Source organism: Pelodiscus sinensis, chromosome 2, assembly GCF_049634645.1.
Source record: "Pelodiscus sinensis isolate JC-2024 chromosome 2, ASM4963464v1, whole genome shotgun sequence".
Lineage (NCBI taxonomy): Eukaryota > Metazoa > Chordata > Testudines > Trionychidae > Pelodiscus > Pelodiscus sinensis.
In genome coordinates, this window is record NC_134712.1 from 207,376,792 (window position 1) to 207,401,490 (window position 24,699).

The 24,699-nt window shown below is 36.6% G+C and overlaps 1 protein-coding gene across 5 annotated transcripts in view; it reads right to left on the bottom strand.

Annotated features, from left to right (window-relative positions):
* PHF14 (PHD finger protein 14) overlaps positions 1-24,699 on the bottom strand; it is a 380,891-nt gene that overhangs the window by 160,548 nt on the left and 195,644 nt on the right. The window contains exon 17 of one of the 5 annotated variants that reach the window (XM_075922311.1): positions 7,862-10,166. The exons of the other annotated variants lie outside the window; for them this stretch is intronic. Within the exon in view, the coding sequence (XP_075778426.1) occupies positions 10,154-10,166 (13 nt within the window). The 3' untranslated portion in view covers positions 7,862-10,153. Of the gene's footprint in view, positions 1-7,861; positions 10,167-24,699 lie in introns of those variants that run through there. 5 annotated transcript variants of the gene reach the window in all.

Genomic DNA, 24,699 nt, shown 5'->3' on the forward strand with positions numbered 1-24,699 from the left:
TGCTCAAGATGAAAAAAACGTTTGAACAGCAAGTAATAGAGATTCATACATCTTATTGAAGTGGTTGTCTTCATCACTTTTTTTGCATACACCCTAGGATGTTTTGTTCAAAAGGGAAAGTTTTCTGAAAACTAATTTTGTCAGATTCTTTTTATTTATTCCACTTCAGTATCTCAGCTGTTTGAATTAAAGCCTCATAATCTAGAAAATCCACAAATAAGAAGCTAGCAAAACCAATTTAAAAACCCCCAATCTGTAGCAAGGTGCAGAATGCAGAATTATTTTTTAAAACATAAAATGCACAGTGTGCCACTTATCAGACCAAGAATACTAATATATTTTAATAAATTATTACCAGAACATAGAACACAAAGCAGAAAGAGGATTAAATAAAAGGAATCCACTAAAATTCCATATGAAAACAACCATTTTGGGATAGTATTTGTTTAAACTAAACAAATATTTTTCTAGCATTACTGTAGTGGGTGCATATTCCAGAATTGTCTTCTTTTTCTATGTAGTCATATAGAACATGGTCTTTGGTACAGGTGAAATCTCAGTTCCTCCAAGACCCTTCAGTAGCAATGCCTTTTTATGTTAGTGTCTACTTCCATATGGACACCCTGGGGATTAACAAGATATTTGCCTTCTTAAGGAATGCAAGACTGGGCCCATACAGTATTTTTACATTGGCAAAAACCATAATGAAACCAGTACCCTGCATAGCACTTACTATGTTAAACTGTAATTTTGCCTGATTGTAGTATCTGTCCTATGACCAGAGCTCGACAAATCTGTGTATCTACTCGCTACGGTTTGTCGAGCCCTGCCTATGACTACAAAAGAAAATAAACTGAATAGGGTTTTTAAAATCTATTCTATAATAATAAGAGCAATATAATTGTAACCAAACTGTAAACATTTTTGCTTAGTCTCTGAATAATTTTTATTGGTGTAACCAGATATGCAAGTAATTAAAATATTGCAAAGGCATATTACCAAATAAGGAAATAAGTCAGAGGGAAACAGCATAGTTAATTATGAAAGTAGGGAATAGAAGAGCCTGAATCCTTTTCCTGGCTTTGCAAATTACTTGTGAGAGACCTTCAGTAAGTTGCTTAACCTCCTTGCACCTTGGTTTCTGCATCTGAAAAAAAGAGGTGCAATATTCCTAATCTATTTAACAGAAATGAAGTTTAACTTGGAGACCCTTACACTTCTGAGCAGTGCCTCCACACAAGTATTCTAACTGAACTCCTCCTTTCTATCAAACATTTAGAGAGCTTCCAATATGTAAATAATATTTTATCAAATATATGTAAAATTCATTTCCAAAGAACAATACTAGATTCTAAAACCTATGCCAAACTTTAGAATACTAGACATTTCAACACAACCTATAAAGATTCTATTGGCAGTCTGCTTAGTAATGACACAGCAGTACAGGAAAACAGTTGTAACAGAAATGTTCTATTTAAAAGAGAACAATCTTTCCTCTTCAAAATCATGCTTTAAAATCTTTAATGTGGAGGGCAGAGGAACATCTCTGATCCAGAATGCCCAATATTCTGATTTTACTTTAAATCACATTTCAAATGTCATCCAGTAAATATGTGTAAGTTGGGTTTAAATAACCATAACATGATGAGAGAAAAAGGTTTCAGGATCCTAAAGCCAAGTTTTGTTCTTATGTTCAACAAAACCTGATTTGAAAAGAAAATTATTTTGTATCTAATGAATAATATTCTCATATGCTTCTTGAATATTCAAAACTTAAATATAAAAAGTTGAAACACTGGTAAATGTTCATTTTTAAAAATTTAAATATATGTACACAACTGGTGAGAGCATGTCAATGGTAAAATCATCCTCATATGACGTACTCTTCAGATGGGAAAGTATCAAGTGATACATATTTAAAAATTATAACCATAAATTGTGAAATGCTGCTTTTACAAAAATATATTCTTGTACAAAATAATCAAAATTCAATCTTTTAAAATATGAATATAAAAAAGCTCCCTTTAGAGGAAAAAAACAAGACAAAATGATAAATGTACTGCATACTGAAATTAAAAAATGATGCTGTTCAAAAAAAGTTCATCTTCCAGCCACAAAACTATGATTGTCGGCCCAATAACCTCTTCATTGATTCCAATCAGATTTGGTCATTGACTTCTATAGCAGAATGTTCAGACTCTACCAATCTTAATATGGTAAGATAGTAGGATACAGAATACATTTTGCTTGAATCAGACTTGATAAAATGGTCTACTTATTAGAATATTTTACTGTTGCACATCTGCCTTGCAGCACGGTTGTGCGATATCTTTTGGATAATTGAGCTTCAAAATGTTGGGGAAAAGGTACAGCTTACATACACTTCTGTTACGTAAAGAAAACAGTTGCTTCTCCTTGATGAATTATAGTTTAGCACTGGCACCAGAACTGGAGGAAACCTGGTTAGTTAAGTTACATCAAGTTACAAAGACAACAGGTAAAATGAATATTAAAGTCTTCAATATGAACAATCTACTATGGTCTAGGATCTTAGAAAATATACTGCCAGATCCAGAAACAGAACCTAAACAAACTACAGGTTGAACCTCCCTTAACTGGGACTCCCTGGTCCAGCAATATCCATGGTCCAGCATGGACTATGGATTTTTCTGGACCACAGAGCCCAGGAAGAGGAATGTCTGGAGGCGGGGCAGGAGCACCATAAGGGGCACTGGCAACTCAGCTGGGAGTCCAGAGTGTGTGCATCTGGGGAGGACGGACAGCATGGTGGGGAGTTTAGCTCCAGCAGGCCAAGGAGCTCTAGTCTGGCCATGGCTGTGGACCTCCAGACCTGGCCAGGGAGCTCTAACCCCAGTGGTAGCCAGGGAGCTCTGGCACTGTTCCCAGAGCTCTGGTCATGTTCTGGCTCCAGCAGCCAGGAAAGTCCAGTCCCAGCAGCAGTCAGGAAGATCTGGTCCTCACTGTGGACCTCTGGTCCCGTTCCTCCGCCTCGGATGCAGAGCTCTAGTCTCAACCACGGAGCCAGGCAGCTGCACAGCTCTGTCTTGGCTGCACAGCTCTGGCTGTGGCACTCCAGCCCAAGAGGCTGAGGCACCAGCAGGGGCAAATCCTCTTGTTCTGGATCAGTCAGCTACCAAGGGTGCTGGACCAGCAAGATCCAGCCTGTATAAGATGACTTTAAAACTTAAATTACGTGAATTTGTTGCTTGTGAAAGATGCCAAGTTAGTAGCCCCGAAAACTTGCAGTAGTCTTGTTCCCAGAACAAGTGCAGAATAAATAAGAATAGCGCATGCTTCCCTACACTGGAGACATGTGCCTCTGACATGATCTTTAGGAACTCCTCTTTGGAGGGAATAGAAAGGTATGTTTTTGGCTTCTCTGCTAGAGTTATTAACAAGCTGACTAGTACATACTGGGCGGCTTTCTATACAAGCTTAGCAATGTATAGCCTCCCTAGTTCAGAAAAAGATGCCCAACCTATGCCCTTGGAGAGCATTTCATAAGGATTGTGGCCTTCTTCAAACAACATGCTCAGTAGTGTTTTGTCATTATCTTTACATCACTTTAGTTTACCAAGTGTGTAAATAGACAACACAACACAAAATAAGCTGAACTTAAAATATAAATCATTACAGGTGACTAAACCTTATTAAAATATATAGTATCTATTTCTTTCATACAAGCTTGTGCTTATGTTTATATGGCCCTCCTGTGTCATAAGGTTGGACACCACTGGTTTAGACCATATGTCTATCTGGAATTCAGTATTCCTTTTGTAACTATAAGCTGGTATTTTTCATAGGAAAGCAAAGAGATCCAAGTTGATTTGAATCAGACACACATAAAAGGCTTCATACACTATGTTATCAATTCCTAGAGACATTCAGTGCCCCCCACAAAAGAGCGTTTGATAATACAAATAAGCAATTGTGCTACATAAGAGATTTAACCATAAAAAGAAATCTCATTCCTCCCATATTTAGTCCTACAAATTTACCTCAAATCTTAACCATATGTATCAAGGGTCAGATTGTCCAAAAGGGGCATTCAAATTTTCATCTCTCACTATTTGTGGATAATTTACTGGCCATTATATGCTAAAGTACATGATCTGTGAGTGTAATTAAGGATAAAGGCATCTCAATGGTGCAGAAGTTGTACTCAGAACATTGTGAAAGCAAAAAATGGAGATTCTTTAAGGGTAGGCTTAAAAAAAAGCAAGTTCCTGATGTTTGTTAAACTAGATGAGATGATATGGTGTTATATATTATTGTTAATGTGTTTGATTTAATCATGTTACGTAACAAAATTAGGAAGTGTTTTGTTTTCCATTCCAAAAAGGAAGGCAGGTAATTAATTTTCCAGTTTTACATGGAGAAAATAAGGTAGATAAACTGAAAGAGGAAAGTGAAAATGTGTAGCAGTTAGATTAAGAAATTGAATAATAAAGGAAATGGTAACAACTGAAAGGAAATATTGTTCATGTGTAAAAAAGTAAATAATGGGGGTCAAAAATCTCCTCACAGCAAGAGGTTGATTAGACAGTTCCATACCTGAAACATATATTCTCTGTTCTTTATTAAAGTGATCTCCATCTGCTCATGCCCTTGGAATTTTTTTTAGCAGTATAGCCTGCTGTGTTCAAACTCAACATAACTCTGTATTTTTCCTGTTTATAATTAACTAATTATGCCCTAATCAATAGTGTAGATCCTGATTTTACAATGTAAATCAGATAAATGAGATAATGGCTGGGGGTCAATCTCATTTTATTTACAAAGCTCAGCACGCACATCCAATTTCATTACATTGCATCTACCTGCACAGGAGGGAATCTTATCAGCTAGCCTGCAGAAGTCTTAGAGTGAGCAATGGGGAAAAAGACTCATACTTTTGTAAATGAACAGTGGATGCCTCACATTCCTATTGCAGGCATATTTGTAAATTACCACAGTTAATATTATATAAAATTTACAAAAAGCTGACTTAGGCAGAGTGAGAAAACATATTTTGCATTCATAAGTCAGCAGTGACCATCTACAGCTGTAAAAGTAATTATCTATAAGTCCCTGAAACATCACATTAATAAGCTAATCTTTAAATTCAACTTCACATATATGCTTCAGAGACCACAGAAAATCTCTCACTTAAATACACACACCACTGTACATTGTCTACAACAGCATGCAAAAAGGTGACATGATAACAAATTGCAATTAACTTTAATATATTAATATTTATATATCTATATCTCAGGATAAACATGTTTTATTGGAAGAGGATATACGACATTGCTAGAGCTTGACAAAATCATTTCTGTTAGAGAGGGTCTATCATGCAATCATTCCTCAGGCAAAATTTCAGTCTAGAATTTTACAAATAAACGGTCAAGCCTGAGCTATATGTTCATTCCCCCTCCCATTAGTTCAGAACTACAACACTCCAGCTATTCCAACACCAAGGCTACATCTACACTGGCCCCATAAAACGGAAGAGGCATGCAAAGCAGGTAAGTCAGAATAGGGAAATCCGCGGGGGATTTAAATATCCCCGCGGATTTAAATAAACATGTCCGCCACTTTTTTTCCGGCTTGGGGAAAAGCCAGAAAAAAGCGTCTAGACTGGCGCGATCCTCCGGAATAAAGCCCTTTTCCGGAGGATCTCTTATTCCTGCCTTGAAAGTAGGAATAAGAGATCCTCCAGAAAAGGGCTTTATTCCGGAGGATCGTGCCAGTCTAGACGCTTTTTTCCGGCTTTTCCCCAAGCCGGAAAAAAAGCGGCGGACATGTTGATTTAAATCCGCGGGGGATATTTAAATCCCCCGCGGATTTCCCTATTCTGACTTACCTGCTTTGCATGCCTCTTCCGTTTTATGGGGCCAGTGTAGACGTAGCCCAAGAGTGTATTTAACTGTCACAGCATATTGTCTGTGCTCCCCATCTCCTGATCAGGCATTCCGAATTTTGCACATCCTATGAAAGACAAACCTTCCTCACACATTAGGCTTTCCCATTTTCTGACAACCCATGCCTGCCTAATACTGCTGGACCTCTCCTTAGCAATCAAATGTGAACAAATATATTACATCTATGATGTACTCAGAGACCATCCCTAACCTAAAACTTACTTCTTTTATCTAAAGCTGAAGTTGAACCTACGAGCAAATTGAAAATATACAGGCTATGTCCTCAGCATACTTTGGGCTCCTTTGTAGTGATCTTGCAGAATCTCCCCCAGTTAGACAGCTGGATATTCTGCTGGTTTAGGGTAGAATCATAGACTACTAGGACTGGAAGGGACCTCAAGAGGTCATCGAGTCCAGTCCCCTGCCCTCATGGCAGGAGCCAGTACTGTCAAGACCATCCCTGATAGACATTTATCTAACCTACTCTTAAATATCTCCGGGTAATCCCTGAATGGTGTAGAACTAGCACACCTAGCTTTATATCACCTGCTCCTCTACTTTTACAATTCCAGTATAAGGGAAAAGTGCTGTTCAAAATGCCTTGCATTGGGAGAGTAGCCCACCCTACTCCCTATACCCTCAATGTATCACCATGGGTTGCTAAAGGCTCTGGTTTTTGGCAGTAACTTCAATTTAAGAATAAGGTACACATATCTTTCTGTCTACAAAGTATTTCAAACGTATCATAGCACACTTAAGGTATCTATCTTGGGTCTTTTTAAGGTACTTATCACAATGGTGTCTAAGTGCTGTACAATTATTGATACAAAATTGAATAAAAAGAAAACAAGCACACATCTGTCAGTCCATTGCAATTTTTAAAAAGTTGTGGTTATAACCATGTATTTTAAAATTAAATATCCAAAGGCAAAAGAAGATCATGCTTTGACTACCTTACCATAATTTGGGAAAGCTATATTTTGTATATTTATAATGTAAGACTCCCTAAATGATCAGGGACAGAAACATCTCTTATCTGCTTTATGAAACAAATGAACCCAAAGAAACTATTAAAAGCATTTACAAGTTAAAATGTATAAATATTAGCAGGACACCTCCTTCAATATACATGCAAATTAACAGCATCCTTCTATGGCAGAAGTATGTGTTCTCTTTTGTCATGAGTCAGCTGTGGCACATCATAAACTGTGCAACATACTATTGTTTCCCAAAACAAATTATGTAGAGAAATTTCATAAGTACATACACACAAAGGGAATTAAATACATAGATACAATATATATGTGTCCTTTTACAAAATGTTCATGCTTCAAATATACTGTGGGTTATAAATAGTGTATGATGTAGACCTGGTATATATGATCTGCTTTATATTACTGTTAACCTAGACTAAATAGATCTATGAAGACAGAGCGACAGAAAGGTACATATTACATATTTTCCTTCTGGGAGACAGAGGAAAGAGTGGTTGTATTTTTGTGTGTTTTTTAGCCACTAAAATTGGATTCTGGAAACTCTTGTCACATACAAACTATGAGTGGGCAATAAACTTCATTTATTCTCCCAGCTCTAACCTGGAACATCTACACTATTACAAAAGTTTGGGCAGTTCATGATTTCCAACTATGTATTCAGCTGTATGCTGGTTGTGAACTACTGTAAGGCTATGTCTACATTGCAATGCTATTTCGGGATACTGGAAATATCTTAACAGCAAGTCCCTTATTTCAGGCTCACTATTCCGATGTCCCTGTAAACCTCATTTCACAAGAAGTAAGAGACGTTTCGGAATAGCGGGTTACTTCGAAATTTGATGCTGTGTAGATAGCACCAAATTATGAAATAAGCTATTTTGAAATAAGATCAAAATAAGATACACAATTTGCATTGCTCAAATTGCTCATCTTATTTTGAACTACAGTGCATTGTAGATGTAGCCTAAATGTCCACTAAGGATTAGAAGATAATTACTGAACTTTTCAGGATATGAAGTCATCAATATTTTACCTGGTTATCAGAGAGGACAGACAAATGAAATAACTCATTACATGAGAGAGATTTGTACACTGATTTACCACCTTAACACAAAAAAAAAAAAGCTTCCACATAACATATCCGACAAAAAAAGTCATTATTCTACCTTCCAATATTTTTGTGCTTACTAATCACAAATACATTTTACTCATTCCATGTGAGAATGTAGCACATATAGTTAAGTTCAGTGTTTGCTAGCTATAAAATGGTGGAAGTAAATAATGCTTAACAGGAAATGCATTTCATAAACATCTAATGCTGGACCAGTGTAGAAAGATTCATTTAATAAAGTACAGAATACAGAGTTTGGGGAGGATGGGCATCAATAGAAAAACACAATTTCACAAAATTTGCTGTCTGAGAATATGACGTTTAATTAATCTACCACTAAACAAATTAAAATTTAAGGTAGCAAAAAATAAAACCAGGAAGTGGCACACACTTCCTCACATTATGTCCTCAGAAATATAGGAGAGAGAATAAAATAATGCTGTACTAGGAACTGGAGCTGATAACACGTTAGGTTAATTATTGATCATATGTCACGGTACATTTGGTTTTCTAGTAAGATAATCTTTAAAAATAAGTCATTAGTAATTCCTAGCCAAACATTAAGTATGGGCCTCCATTGTATACGATGATTTTTTTCCTAGTAGCATAATGGCTGGATGTAATTTTCTTTAGTCAGCTGTGTTTCTGAATTCTGCAAGAGTTGCATTTAAAGTCTGTCTTCTCTCATCTCAAATGGCCTTCAGACTTTAAAACTGGACTATCCCAAAATACACATTTCTTCACATAGTACAAGCTTGTGTGTGCTTTATGGCTAAAGAACATTTATAAAACATATAAAGAAAATCATCTTTTGACTTTTTTCCCAAAACAATACAACATGTTAGACACATCAAGTTAATTTTATTGAATATAGTATCCAAACATGAGATAGCCTAATAAGATGACTTTTAAATTAGTATACACAAATACGTATTTTCCCTATCACTTAATACAGCATATATCTTTATGTTTAAAATTTATTTTCAACTAGAAATATACCCTGATAGATGACAATACCTCCCACTATAGATCAAGAAGTTCCAGGATGATATGTTGCAAAGTTGCAAGTATGACTGCACTTGAACAGAGTTTTTTCCCAATCAAGTTCAAGATGAAACGATGGAGAGATCTATATAATGCTGCTGTAGATTTAAGAACTTGATCAGTATAGTTTGTAGATCAAAATATTATGTCTGTATCTATCTCGAGGTACAGGGGCGTAGATGAAGAGCTTTCAGATGGTATGCTGTGTGATCAATTCTTCATTCATCCATCAGTTTATAGCGCAGTTTTATATTTAAATTTGAAATACCAAAACCAAAACATACCTTGACCTGAATGTAACAGCAAAAGTAACCCAAATAAGAAAATGTTCAAATTTTCCTGTTATCTCTACAGTGATCCAGAAAACATGGATATGGAGATATTTCCGGTCACTTGTACATTTGAAATCAGCAACAATTAGTTCATGCTAATAAGAACAAAATCAATTCTTCTGCAACAAGGCTATTACTTCAAAATAAGAAAGTGCTAAGTGTTTTACAAGTCTGTTATTGCCACTGTACTGAAACAATCCTTTTACATAAACTTCTATTGTATTCCACAATACAGTATTTATATAGGAATATTCTTAAGGTGTATATGAATAAAGCAGCCAACTGATGGCAAAGCATTATGTTTTTAAAGGAAATTAATACCACCACAGAGAAATACAAAAATATTAAAGTTCCATAGGTTTTTGTCACTCTTCGGTGAGTTCAAATACTGTCCACCATCATTTGTCAAAGAAGCACAGGGGAAAAAGACATTATTTAACAGGACAATTCTGACAACATTTATCTGGTATTTTCCAACAATTGACATAGCTAATGTTCCTGATTAGTGCAAAAAATGCAGGCAAATTAACTGCCTTGTCAGTCCACGTAACAAACCAATCAATTACATTCAAGCCAAATCTGACAAGCAAACTCTACTTTTTGTCATGATAAGCTTATGAAAAAGACACGATAGCTATTCTCCTTTATGTGTTCTATTGAGAGATTTATCCACATTTTAAAATCACATTTATAAAAGAGGTTTCCAGGATTGCCTCCGAGGATGAGCTGTGGCAGAGTTGTGTCTCATGAAGGGTATCTACACAGTAAAGTGATAAGAAAAGAATATTAAAATTTAAGATCATAACAGCTCTGCTCTGTGTCTTATGAAATATTTTACAGCACAGTAGATGTAAATAATATGTATGATCAGACTCAAATAGATTATTTCAGAGTAATGTGAAAGAAGCCTTTTTCTTTTTGTCGAGTCTAAACTTCAGTCTGCTTGGGTTAAGCGTAGCATCCTTTTTGATTCTTTACTCAGTGCAGTTCAAAAAGAAGCCATCCAAGTGTAAAGAGAACACTGCATAGGTTTTTTATCATAAAAGCGATGGCTTAGTCAAGACAGGCAGACATGAACAGTGCTCAAAAATGTCAAATGACTACACTTCTTGGGTGCACTGTTGCAGTTGTGGAAGAGTGTTTCTTTTATAGAAAAAGAACCAGAAAATAAACTTATTTACTTTTTTTTTAACTAAACATCCATCTTCAAGATAGAACAAACCTTTTCTTTAAAATAATAGCTTTCTATTCAATATTTGAGTACTTAAAATACTTTTAGTATCTTTTTAAAAATGATTTACAAGTAATTAAATGGAGAGTAAAAATGAGATTGTTTCAAAGAAAAATTACCATTTAAAAAAACATGACAGGACTGGTGTTGCAATCTTCTAGCACCAATGTTCATGCAATGTTGGATTTAGAGTCCATTCCTCTGAAGAGCAGGTAAGTAACTTATGTAAATATACTTAACTTCTCATTTCTTCTTGATAAACTGAGACATGGTTAGATTCTTAAACTAGCTGTACTGAACCACAATGTTGTTACTATTTAATAAATTATATTTTATTTTGATAATAAGTGTGTATGTCATATAGTGCTTATACAGCCAAATCTAGGCCTCTAAAGGACCTGAAGAGCAGGTCCAGGAAACCAACGAAGAGAGTATATTGTAATAAGATGAAAAAAAAATCCATGTACACTGTTGAAAGGCACTGTATGAAAGATCTAAACAATGAATACCTAGGACTAGCAAGACAATAATTCTGTAGTAATTTACCTTTACATTGCATTTTTTGTTAATGAACATTTGTTACATTAACAAAGAAAAGAATTCCATTTAAAAACAAGCTTTTTACTGCCTACCCTCTAATTTCATATTTACAGTATTTGCAAAATTGGGCTATATCAACATTCTTTCACATTAAAAAGCCTTCACCTAATTTACTACTGGCGATTTAAGAAAACAATGGCTTTTTATACATCTAAGCAGTTCAAGCAACAACTGGCTAATATAAATGGAAGGCAAAAAAAACTAATGAGAACTCATGTAATCCACAAACACTAACTTATTATCGAATTTACTGATTTGTGGAAACTTTCAAAACATTTCTTCTGAGTCATCACTATTAAACCTCTTGTCTATCACCTTCTTATAAAAAACAGGACTGATAAAAACCAATAATTATAAACACATAATAAAAACAAGACTTCTTTAACTGCATAAGTTAAATACAAATGAATTTTTTAAATTAATCTATTTAAAATTTAAATTTGATATATATAAAAATAATATAATATTAAGCAGTACATTCTTGTTGCAAAGTTTAAAGAAAATCAGATCACTGATTTGGTGGAAGTACTAGAGTTTGTGGAGTGGAAATCCAGATTCTGACAGCAATAGCATCTTATGCTGGTGCAGAGAGAATATTTTATTCATTTCAGTTCATTCGACTAGTTTAGATTAGTGGCTAATTCATTCAAAGCTAAGAAATCAATTTGAAGTTGAAAAAACAGAAAGTTTGTTTTTCCCTCTTACAGTCTCTGAGATAAAAAACACTATGGCCACATCTATACTTACTGCACTGGAAATCTATCTTCTGGAATTTCATTTAACTGGTCTATTAAATACCTGCTTAATCAAACACTGAGGGTGGCCCCTGTAGGCGCTGGTACTAGAGGCAGTTGTAAGTAGTAAGGGAAGCCGACAAGACCAAACGCTTCTGTCGACCTTCCGCTGTATGGTATTTACATAGCTGGAGTTGTGTACCCTACACGCTGACTTTCCGGGTTTTGTATAGACCTGGCCTTTGTGTGAAAGAATAACCTCTACTAGTTCTAAAATCTAGAAGGACACATTTACCAGAAATAATCAGTTCAATACATTAATTATAGATAATGTTTCCTTTAATATATCAGTTAGCTTTAAAGATCATTTGATAAATATGTTTTCTTATTAAACACATTTAAGATTTAACATTAAAAATATTTAAAAAATCTGGTTTTGTCCATTTTAAATTGCATCTGAATGTACAGCCAGCTAGAGGATGACACAAATCACAAACAAAAATCTATTAATAATAAATGAATCATTCACCATTTGCTAACAAGAAAAAATATGAGTATTAATCTCAGTATTGAAAGCTACGGTTTATCACGGCTTCAGTAAATATGTATAGATAGCAAAGAGAGGAACTAGATTAAGTGTAAAAGCTATATTTAGCAGCAAATCAACCTGTTTTAATGGTCACTAGTCAATGATAATCATACTTTTTTAGGAAAATAACTCAAAAATGCAAAAGATAATTAAAATAGATTATTTAAATCCAAATTTCGTGCTTGCTGATTTAAATCATGATTAAATCAACTCTAATACTGAGTAATGTGATGACTCTTCCCTTTGCCTATCCCCTTTTCACTTCTCATCTATTCCCAATCATTACTGATCCAAACAACCAGCCCTTTTCTCTTTTCCCCTCACTGGCTTCCTCTCACTTACTATAACAATTTATTAAATTGTCTACTTAATCTAGCCATGCTGTACATTTCCACTCTTAGATCAGATCCAGAAGACAGCCTTAAGCTACGCTATTCCAACCACGTAAAACACGTAGCTGGAGTCAACGTATCTTAAGCCAAGCTTTGGCGCCGTCCTCACAGCAGGAGGTCGATGGGAGAAATGCTCCTCTCAACTTCCCTTACTCCTAGCAAGGAGTAGGAGTTCTGGCATCTATGGGGGTACCAAGACCTGCTAAACTGAACTCTAGAAGATCGACTGCCCCTGCACTGATCTTCTGGGAAGTGAAGACAAGCCCTTAGCACCTCCTTCTTGAGATTATCAAAGCTGGCAGGTGGATTTAGCCACAGAACTCACATTTCTATCTGTGGCTGGAGAAATGAGGATTTGCCAGGCAGGAGAATCTGAAATGGAAATATCAGGGAGAGCTGAGTTTCCCAGATTCTCCAGTTAATGGATGCAGCAACAGCAAGCCAGAAGAAAGAAACCACCTGCTACATACACCTGTCCATAGCAGCTCTCTCTTCCCTATGCCAGATAAAAAAAATATGTAGTTTTTGTGAAAAATCTCTTTTGAAAAATCTCCTTAAATCTTCTCACATCTTGAATTTACTGGAATATTTTGAGATTTTTCTAGGGAAAGCACCCCACACCAGTTGGATTAGTTCTTTTTCTAATAGCATTTATGGGCAAAAGGAAGGGTGAGTGCAAACTGAGTGGGGTAAGAAAAACTGATGCAGGACTCAGAGGACAGTGAGAACCTCTTGTTTTTAAAAGGTGTAGAAAGGACATTTTTGGGCAATAGCTGATATTTTAATATTTAGTAAGGTACAAGACAGTAAATGGTCTTGAAACTTGTGAGCAAATATGTTTTAAGACTCACCTTTTTCCTAACTCTAGACAAAGTGGTGAGAGATGAGTACCCACATCCCACTTAAGTCTGTAGATATTGCCAGAGCTCAGCCTTCCTAAAAATCAAGAATCTTACTAATTATTTTTTTTAAATCAATTATATGCCATGTGTCTTCTAGGCTTAGTGTTAATTAAGGAGAGTTTTCTCATTAAAGATTAATTTTGGGAACCAATTACAAATATCCCCAGAAAGGCTACAAAATACATATATAGTGATCACTCTGAAGAAAACACAAAATGAAAATAAAACAACAAAAATCAATATTCGCAGTACCAACAAATACACATCATAATATTTCAGGTACAGATGGAAAATGAAATCTTAGCTGCTTTTGGGTGGCAATGGGTAGTCAATGTGTCCCCAAATTTAATAAATATGCTGACCGAGGTAAACAAATATAACCATCTATCGATTTTTAGGATTATGTGTTTCAAACGCTATACTATTCCATTTTAGAATAAATACACTGTACTTCCAGAACTATTTTAAAATTTAAAAAAGTCACTGAACCACATATAAGAATAAAATAAAATATAGATATCAAACCAAGGAAATGAATTCCTTCAATGTAAGAAGTGTAGTTTCCTTCATTCTGCAATATCTTTGTGAACAAAAGCTTCTGAGGACCAATGGAAAGAAATTCAGTCAATACACTCAATACTCTGCATGAAATCCAGCTTTCTTTTTTAAGAGGCTGCATTTACAGAATTTGTCACAAAAAGGTCCTTGATGTTATCGAAGCAATTTTAAGATACTTTAATCACTGGCAAAACTGAGTAACCTGACAAGAGAAATTTGGGCCATAAAGATTTCAGTCACTTGAAAAGGTTATTGACTGATGTAATTTCATTTGGATGTGACTGAATCCAATTGATTTGGTTTTCTCTATGCATATCTCCCCTCTGCAGCTGTCTGTCTCTATCTGATTCAATGTGCAATTGCAGGGAGTGTCTATCCATTTTCACTGAAAGCAAGATCCCTCCTTCCATCTGCTATTATTTAGAATGAGTACACTATGAGAGCATCTTCAAGTTTAATCTTCCTATATTAGCTATAAAGAAAAGTATGTTCAGCTGAATACTTGCCTATGAATCTAACCAAATTTGGTTACTGTCAGTGTATTTATTATATAAGGTAGTTAAAATAATAAACAACAGGAGCATAAGCAATTTTTCACTAGTAAATCATCAAGACACCAAGTTAGGGTTCATATAGTATGATGACATAAGAATTAATTATCAACCCTGCTTGCACAATATCAAATACTGAACATGGCCATGCATAACCATAGATGAATACTTTGAATACATTAAAATAAAAACAAAATCACAAAAACAGGAGGTGGAGGGTAGTAAGTTACCAAATACTTTTTTGGACAAAAATAAAATATCAAAGTATGAAATAGAATATACCCTGACAAGCCCTGTTTTGACACATAATAGCTTCAAATGATTACGTAAGTTTTTACAGAGGCTCAATAGTTAAGGTTGTGGTACAGGAAGATAAAATCCCTCTCATATTTTAGGAGAAAATCATGGCCAGATTTTTATGGCAATACAAGATAGAAGTGAGGTACAAGATACCCCCTGATTCTGGCTTTCTACAGTGGTAGCAGAACCAGAGATAAACTAACTTTGAACAGCTAGTTTATCTCTGGTCTCACAGAGTGAGGGTGGGTATTCAGGTACCTTGGGCCCAAACCATTTAGAACCTTTAAATATGGAACAAAACTTACAATATTCTCTCAGTAACACATACTGCTTAGCAAACACATTTTTGTACCAGTTGCAATTACTTCAGGGCTGATGCCTTCAAGTCTAAATAAATTCCATTGTAATAATCTATTTGACATGTAACAGAGGCATGTCAAATCAAAAGCCATAATAATTATCAGGACTCGACAAATAATGTAATCTACTCACCCGTGGCGAGTAGATTACAACCCGGAAGAGCCGGCGCAGAGTGATCTGCGCATGTGCAGAACAGTCTGAGCATGTGCAGAGTGCAGAACCGCGCAGCTGGTGAGCGGGGCTCGCCGCCACTTGGCGAACCCTGATAATGATAATGACCATTAGCAGCACAGTAGGTGTCCTAGCTGCTAGCCAAAAATGGTGGAATGAGGAAGTTACTCACCTTGTGCAGTAATGATAATTTTTTATGGTATGTCCCCCTGTGGGTGTTCCACTCAAGTGTCAGTGTTTCCTTGCACTGGTGCTCAGAGATTTTTAGCCTAGCAGTGCCTTCCTATGTAGTGTATGCACAATTGCAGTCTCACACTGTTTTCGTATGTTAGCTGCACACAACGAAGGTCCCTTCTGTTTCTTTGCTACCAGAAATCCTTTAACGGACTCCAAAGTAGAGGGGCGGAAGGGAGGGTAGTGGAGCATCCACATGGACACACACCTCAAAGAACCATTGTTACTGCAGAAGGTAACTTCCTCTTCTCCTTCAAGTGATCTCCATGTGGGTACTCTACTCAGGTGACTAAAAAACAGTACCCATGATGTGCAGAGATGGGTCTTTGGAGTCATCCACAAAAAGATGCAAGGACGATGTTGCCCACGGAGGTGTTAGATAATGGCCCTTGTTGTAATGCATAGTGCTGTGCGAAGGTATTGGATGAAGACCATGTAGGCACCCTGCAGATGTTGGTCAGGGGAAAATTATGTAGAAAGGAATTGATGTAGCTATTTATTGCATGGAATGTGCAGTGTCTGTCTTTAGAGGAACTTTGTTACAGAGCCTGTAACAGGTATTTATACAGTTTGATATCCACTTGGATATGCATTGTGCGGAGGCAGCTGTTCCCTTGTGGGGACCGGTCGCAGAAATAAAAAGTCTACTGGATTTTCTAAGATGCTTAACCCTGTACAGCCAGTCCCCAAGTTATGAACGCATCGACTTACAACCGTTCGTATTTACGACCAACCTCCTATACAGCTGGAACCCGAGTTACGAACGAAATGTGCACTTACAAACAGCATGGCTGTACATAAGTGAATGTAATCCGACTTACGAACAGATCGAGTTATGACCTTGTGTTTGGTACGTAACTCGTTCGTAGAGTCTGGGACTGGCTGTATATGTAAAATGCGAGCACCTGTCTTGTATCGAGAGTGTGTGATATCACTTCTCTCAGGGAATCATGTGGTTTACGGTAATAAGTGGGTAGGTAAATGGGCTCACTTACGTGAAAATTGGAAATAACTTTTGGCAAAACTTAGGATAGGGTCTGAGAATGATCCTGCCATTGGTGAAGAGTAAATAAGATGGATCCGCCGTAAGAGCTGCAATTTTACCTATGCGTCATGCAGATGAGATCTCTATGAGAAAGGACACTTTCGTGGCCATGTGTTGTAGTGAGGCTGTCACTAATAGTTCAAAGGGCCATCTTGTTAGAGAGACCAGTACAAGGTTGAGATCTCTGGACCATGTGATATCCGCAGTGGGTACCCCTAGTCCAGAAGGGATGCATCTGTAGTTATTACCCGTGAGGGGTCTGGGCAATGGAAAGGCACTCCAGAAAGAAGATTGTGAGAGCAAGTCCTCCATCACAGAGATGTCAGCACCACCATTGTGCCGTGCCAAAAAAAAGCGGCAGCCATTTTTATGCTAATGAAGCGGAGGAGATTTAAATCCCCGCTTCATTAGCAATTGCTATACATCTAATTTACCTCCCTTTTACGAAAAAGGGATGTAGTCTAGACATAGCCCTCGAGTTTACAAGAATGCAGGGGTGTGTTACCTGCTGGGACAAGTGAAGGCGGCACCAATGGTTGTCTGCCTTTTGTTAGTGCCGGTGGCAACAGTGTAGAAGTGGCCTTCCTCTTAGGTTTCAACTCAGGCTTTTGTCAGTGCTGTTTTCCACTTCTGCATTGTGCTGGAGGTAGATGGCACTGGGGAGTGTGTGGCACAGGATGCTGATGGCACAGTTGATAAAGACCATGCCAGAGAGACTAGGGCCTAACAGGAGTCCCGCACAGGTGATGAACTGACACTTTTCCTCAGAGTTAGAGGTTCTGAAGGTGCAGTTGTCTTTGCCTCTGGTGGCTGGAGGGATTAATCCCATAGCAAATTTTTTAATCCTCATCTTGTGGTCTTTTCTGGGCATACTGCGCCACATGACTTTTGTCAAGGCATTTTATACATGAAGCGTTTCCAAAGAACTTGGAGAAAGGAAACAAACTGGGGGAGCAACTTTTTTGTTTTTTGTAAGAAAAAAAGCAACTAGAACTAAAACAACTAACAATACTAAAAACTGTCAAAAACTAATTTTTCAATCTTCTTCTCATGAGGAAAGCACTGCTCAAAACTCCACCTTCTGCCGAGAACAGTAGAAAAGGAACCAAGACGACCGGTATTGTGTGTGCAACTAAGGGACGAAAACAGCATGAGATGGCGACTGCGCCTGTGTGACACAGGAAGGCACTGCTAGGCTAAAAATCTCCGATTGCTGGTGCGAGGACGCACCAACATCTGAGTGGAGCACCCACAGAGACACCCTTTAAAGGAGAACCATTACTTTGGAATGCAACTGAACAAGAATTATCACCACACAATCAAAGACCTGTAATGTAGTGTGATAATCTGTACAGAAGTCTTCCACTTCTAGAGGCAGAACGCAATGATAGCAACGTCTTCATGTGGTTTTCCTCTGCCTACAAGCACAATCTTTATTTTACTAGGGTTTAACTTCACCCATTTTCTTCTCACCCATGGCTGATCTTCTCCATATACTGAGATAGCTGGGTGACAACAATGTCATTGTAACTTACAAATAACAGAGCTGTGAAATATCTGCCTATTGCTGACAGCTGAACCCATGACCTTCCAAGACAATGGGTGATGGATGTGTTGAAACAAGTAACTCTTGTTTTGTTGCCTCAAAGTTTCTTTTAGCACCTTAATGGAATTCTTATATTAGATCCACTAAGACAAACCTAGAATAGTGGCAGCTAGTGTTAAGAGCACAGAAAGCAAATTGTTCTGACAGTAGTTTCTGATGACACTGAATTATTAACTACAATACAGACCATGAAGACTAGGTCTAATTTCTGCTTTAAACAGGTTGTATATGTAACAAACTCTATATTCATGCTGGTATATGGTTACCTGGAAAAATAAATAGTTCCATGACCTGCTAGTATCTACAAGCTTACGAGAAAAAAAGAGCTTCTGTAGATTCTAAGTGCTTGCTAGAGGTTGTTTACCTCTTCACATATCACAGGAGGGAGAGTAGAAATCGCCTATCCCTATCCTGCCAATCTCTCTCTTCTAATACATTTCTCATGCTCAAAACAGAAATTAACCAACCTATAAGAACATTACTAATAGTAATGTCACCAGTGTGATTAAAATATATATCTATAACCTGCTAGCAAGCAGAATATATATGAATTGTTTTAATGAAGTAGGATAACTTTATCAAAAACAGTTATAATCTATTAAATTCACACCAGATGACTTGTGTTAAGTGACAATTTCTTTTAAAAGAACTTATGTCACTGTCCATGACAGACAAAGCAATTGTATGGAAGCACACATTATAAGTCTTTATTTATTTATTAAAGTATTTCTAATGACTACTAATGTTTTTCTGCAACTCTGATATCTTACATTATTCCTAAAAACTAATATAAAATACACAAAGGCATGTCTATGCACTCAGGTAAAATGTCAAACACAATGTGTTCACACAATTCAATGAAACTTGAATTAAAAAGAACTACACTAGTAGCTATAGAAATTATAAATTAAGTACCTTGAATAGCATTCTTAAAACATGTCACAGTGTTATCACAAAAATCTGTGATTTATAGAATTTCATCAGGTACCCGATATTTCTATTTACACAATTCCACTGAATCAGAGTTTGGGACTTGTGTGCATAATAAATGCATCTTTTCAGGAAGTATATTCCTTTAATACCTAACATGTATGCACATGAACATACTTAAGTTTTGGTTTTATAGTTTAAATCCAGCTGATATAAAATTTTTATTTTCTTATTAGACTAAACAGAATTTTCAAAAAATATTATCCATATTTTGTTAATACATTATTTCTAATCTCTAATTTTAATCCACACTAGTGATTTTCTCTTAAACGACTGTGATAATTATAGATTTTTTACTAGAAAAAATGAATAATCAAGCTATGGGTAACCATGTGATAAAGTCTACAAGATAAAATTCACCTATAAATTAATATGAAGCAGTGGAATTTAGCAATTTAAGGAATCTCCACAAGATACTGAGTCTAACATGCAATTTTTCTCATTTTCTGTACTCTCTTGTATTTATAAACAATGAGCTGTCCAGGAAATTAATATATGCTTTTCAAAGAGGGTTTCAACTTGAGAAGACCTAGATCATATATCTATAACACTAATCTTTTTACCCACATATATATTAGTGGATACAAATAGTTTAAAAAACAAGCACATGAACAATACATCCAATAACACTGGACAAGAATTAATATGTAGGCACCAGAAACTCAATTATCATCTTACCCAGGGAAATGCTCTGTGAGCTAGGCTACAGAAGTAGATGTTAACTCATACTAAAACTACAGCTTGAATTAAGGATAGAGCGTCTTAATTCTGAATTTCATGAGTTTTGAAAATTTTCAAGTAAACTTTAAAAAAGTTTCTATTATTGATTTTTAATAGTAAATGTTTAAAGACTGAAATAGTTCCTTCAAAATTATCTGATCACTGTAAATTGACTTTTTTTGTTTGTTTGTTTTCTTATGAGAGGCTGAGGTAGAACAGTCTAAACATTATCTGCACTGCAGAATCAACTCTGGATCTTACTCCCCCCAACCACCCTCCTATCCACACACAAAATCTTGCCACCACAGTTACAGCGCTGTCGCGGTTTCTTCTATGGTTACGGGCTAAAATCCAAGTGAGGCTTTCACTCGGTCTGGTAATCTGTCCACTTACAGTGAGGACACAGGCAAAATCACTTGAATTCTCATAGTCCACTAGTGGATTTCCTCCCATTCTGTTCAAGTGCTCAGAAGAACAGAAATGACAATTCTTTTGGGAAAAAATCCTACAGCAGTTCATCGTACTGCTCAATTCATTACCCAGAGCTAGGCCCACAAAAATTCTAGCAATGCACATAAGAGTTAGGTCTAATTAAGGCAGCTTACATCATCTAACTATGTCAGTGTACATACTACATCCTTGTAGTGGTGTAAGTGCCTTACTACATCCACAAGAGGCATAGGTTTTATATTGATGTAGTTAAGAGTGACAGTGTCCATGTAGACACTGCTTGTATACGTAGGCTGTTGGCTGTCATTCTTGTCAATTTCAGGACTCCAAACTGGATATCCACACATAGCTGCTGATCAACTGAATTAACATTGCAATGAAGACATACCCTAATTATTAACAACTTACAGAAATAGCGTATAAATAAGACACGATAAATACGTGTACATTAAAATGGTTGAAGACACTGCAGAAGCTCAATAGATAGGTTAAAATTTCAGCATCTCAGAAGATTTTTCTTTTATTACGACTATTTTAACATTAATACTCTCTAGGGCGGGGTGGAGAGCCTTTTTTGGGTTGGTGGCTGCTGACCCACAGAAAAATCAGTCAGGTGCTGCACACAAGTTAGAAAAAAAATCCAAACTCCCTCACTGATGTGGTCCCTAACTGAGGAGAAAGACACTCCCCACAATTCCCTTGGACACCAGAGCCTAGGGGGACCCAAGCTAATAGATGTTGTATGCTCCAGCCCCATGGTGGGGCAGTGGGCTCCCCAATACAGGGGCGGAGCCCTGAGCCTCAGGAGCGGGATATCCAGGCAAGCCAGGGCTGCACACAGCCCCCAGACCGGAGGTTCCCTATCCTTGCTCTAGAGTCATAGCTAAAATTTTGCCATAAACAAATAATAATGGGAACATACAGCCCCTTTTTGCTATTGACAATCACAATCACAATTTATTTTCTCTCAAATAAATGATTAGCTTGGATTCATCATTATTTTTATTATTATATTTTATTTATAAAATGCAGAAAATATTTTAATTAACACGTTGAATTAGCTATGAGAAAAACAGACACTAAATTAACAAACTGTTAACGTGCAGCAGAAGTTTGCACACAAGCAGAAGGGTAACTTCACACTCCAGCTTTTCAGGAACCAACTATGTTTATGTAGACAAGCCCTTAGTCAAGAACTTGGGTGACAAATGTTATTAAATTCTTTGGAAATGGAAAATATATTATTCTAGAAAACTTTCCTAAAAGTTAGTTTTCAGTGCACACATGCATATGTAACCATCTACACATATCTCATTAAATAGATTATTCAACAGAGAAAAGTGAGCTGTGGGAATAATACAAAATGTACGGTGTAATGTATAATAGTTTTGTAAATAAAATAAAATAATCCAGAATGAAAATGCTAACAACTGAGCTAAAGCAGTAACTTTGACCCCAAGTTCAACAAAGTATTTAACATTAAGACTGAATTTTCCCGTTGTATGAATTTTCCCGTTAATATGGCTCTGCATGTGTACTATTTTCTGCTCACTCACTGTAAATTGCAGATTCATAATCTAATAAAAGGGTGGAAAAACTAACTAGAGATGTAAAAGGTCAACTGGTTATCTGGTAAGTATTAGCATTATTGGCATGCTTACCAGAGTGACCGGTTAACCGGAGAGCTGGGCTGGTGGGAGCAGTCCCTCACCCAGAACAGGCCTGGCCAGTATGACCCTGACAGTTGAAGGGCCCGCAAGGGATGGAGATGTCCCTGTCTGCCCATAAGCAGTACAACTGGAGCCAAAGCAGCTCCCCACCTGTCTGTGGCATGACACAGTGGGGCCAGACAGGGTATTTAGATCACTAAAAGGGAACATTTAAAAAGGTATAATTTCTGCCCCAAGACACTTAAAGATTAACCCTCTCAGAAAAATAAAACAAAAAATATTAATACTTGGAGCAGTGGTGATTTATATTCAGTCTGAGAATAAAGTACAATTAATATAATCTAACCGCTGCTAGATATACTATTATCAGGGACTAGAGGACTATCATTTTTAATTACAGTATTTAGCATGTATTTACCATTAAAGCAATGATACGTCTATAGGTATAGTTCAAAGCAGGTGTTCACATCACATTCTGATAAAGTTAAAAATAACCAGCAACAACATATGTAATTTATTTGTTTACAACACTAGTGTCCCCACCCTATTTTTCCCTTCTCTTTCCCTCCCCCCGTTCCCTCTCTTTCTGTGCTATTTATTTGTACCCTGGATCACTTACTCCATTCAGCTGAAGTGGGTTGTGCCCATGAAAGCTATAAAGCACAATCATAGAATCACAGAGGACAAGGGTTGGAAGAGACCTCAAGAGATCATCTAGTCCATCCCCATGCTCAAAGCAGAACAAAACCCAACTAAATCATCATCAATTTCTTTTGGCCCAATTTGTCTAGGTCACTTGAAACCTATCCCTACCTTTCATCAGATCTACCTCTTCCCCCCAAGATATCATCCATGAACTTCCTGAGGACACAAACCAAAGCATCATCCAGATCATTAATGAAGATGCTGAACAAAACTGGGCGCAGAACTGACCTTTGGGGTATTCTGCTGATACTGACTGCCAACTAAATGAGTTGATGGCTCACTACTCGTTGAGACAAACAATCTAGTCAGTTTCTCTCCCCCTTATAATCCTTAAAGTTCTGAATTCCAGATGAGCATTACCAGCATATCAAGTTCATCCTCAACATCAGTAAAGCAAATTTAAATTTCATTTTTTTAAATAAACCTTTTCTGCAAAAATTAGAGAAGTCATCTTGTGAGTCTGGAATCTAATTCCATCCCCTCTCCCCTGTCCCCCAAAACCTTTGATATCTTTTTATGCAATTTTTATTTGCAAGGTGTTTTTTCAAGAATGTAACTACTGTGTAAATCAAGCGCCAACTATAAATACATAAAAAAACAACAAATGGTCTGGAGAAGTGGGCTGTGCCCATGAAAGCTCATGATATCATTTACATGTTTTGTTAGTCTATAAAGTGCTACCAGACCATTTGTTGTTTTTTTCTGTAACAGACTAACTCAGCTACCCCCTGAATAAATACACAATTATTATTCACTGTCATAGCAATGATGAACACAATCAATGTTCCCTCTAATCTTTTCCATCCATGGACAGATTTTCTCCATCCATGTACAGAATAAATTTTTTATGTGCACCGATGCATGTGTGGGGTCAACAGAAACCAAAATCTAGCTGTGAGTTCTCTGCTAATCAGCTGGACGGCATGAGAATCTCTCCTGAGTAACTGCATAAGCGCCCAGCTTACAGGGAACATTGGAAACAAATGCCACTAAGGGCTAGGGATGTTAAAATACATTTATTCAAGTAAACATGTAATCGCTGAAAATTTCATTACTAGAAATGCTTTTTCAGTAAGTCCAGATTAATTCATAATTTTAAGGCTAGAAGAGCTCTCTTAAAATACATTTACTTAACTTGAAATATAAAAACTTCAAGTATATTTTTTTCTGAAATGTTTATAATTCACACCATTTCCCTTTCTGAATTAAAAAAAAGCCAATTGTCTTCAGTATGAAACAGGAACATTAGCTGTATGAAACACAAAACATACTTAGAAAATGTACTAAACAAGATACCAAGCTAAGCCCTCCTAAGATTATGGAAAACAAATGATAAGTTTGACACCTGTAATCAAGGATTGAACAAAGACCTGACCTGGATGGACGGCTACATTTCATACCCTATAATGACAAAAAAGCTAAGCACCAGGTACTTACAAGCCCACTTTATTAGCTTCATTTCACACATACACTCTAATTGAC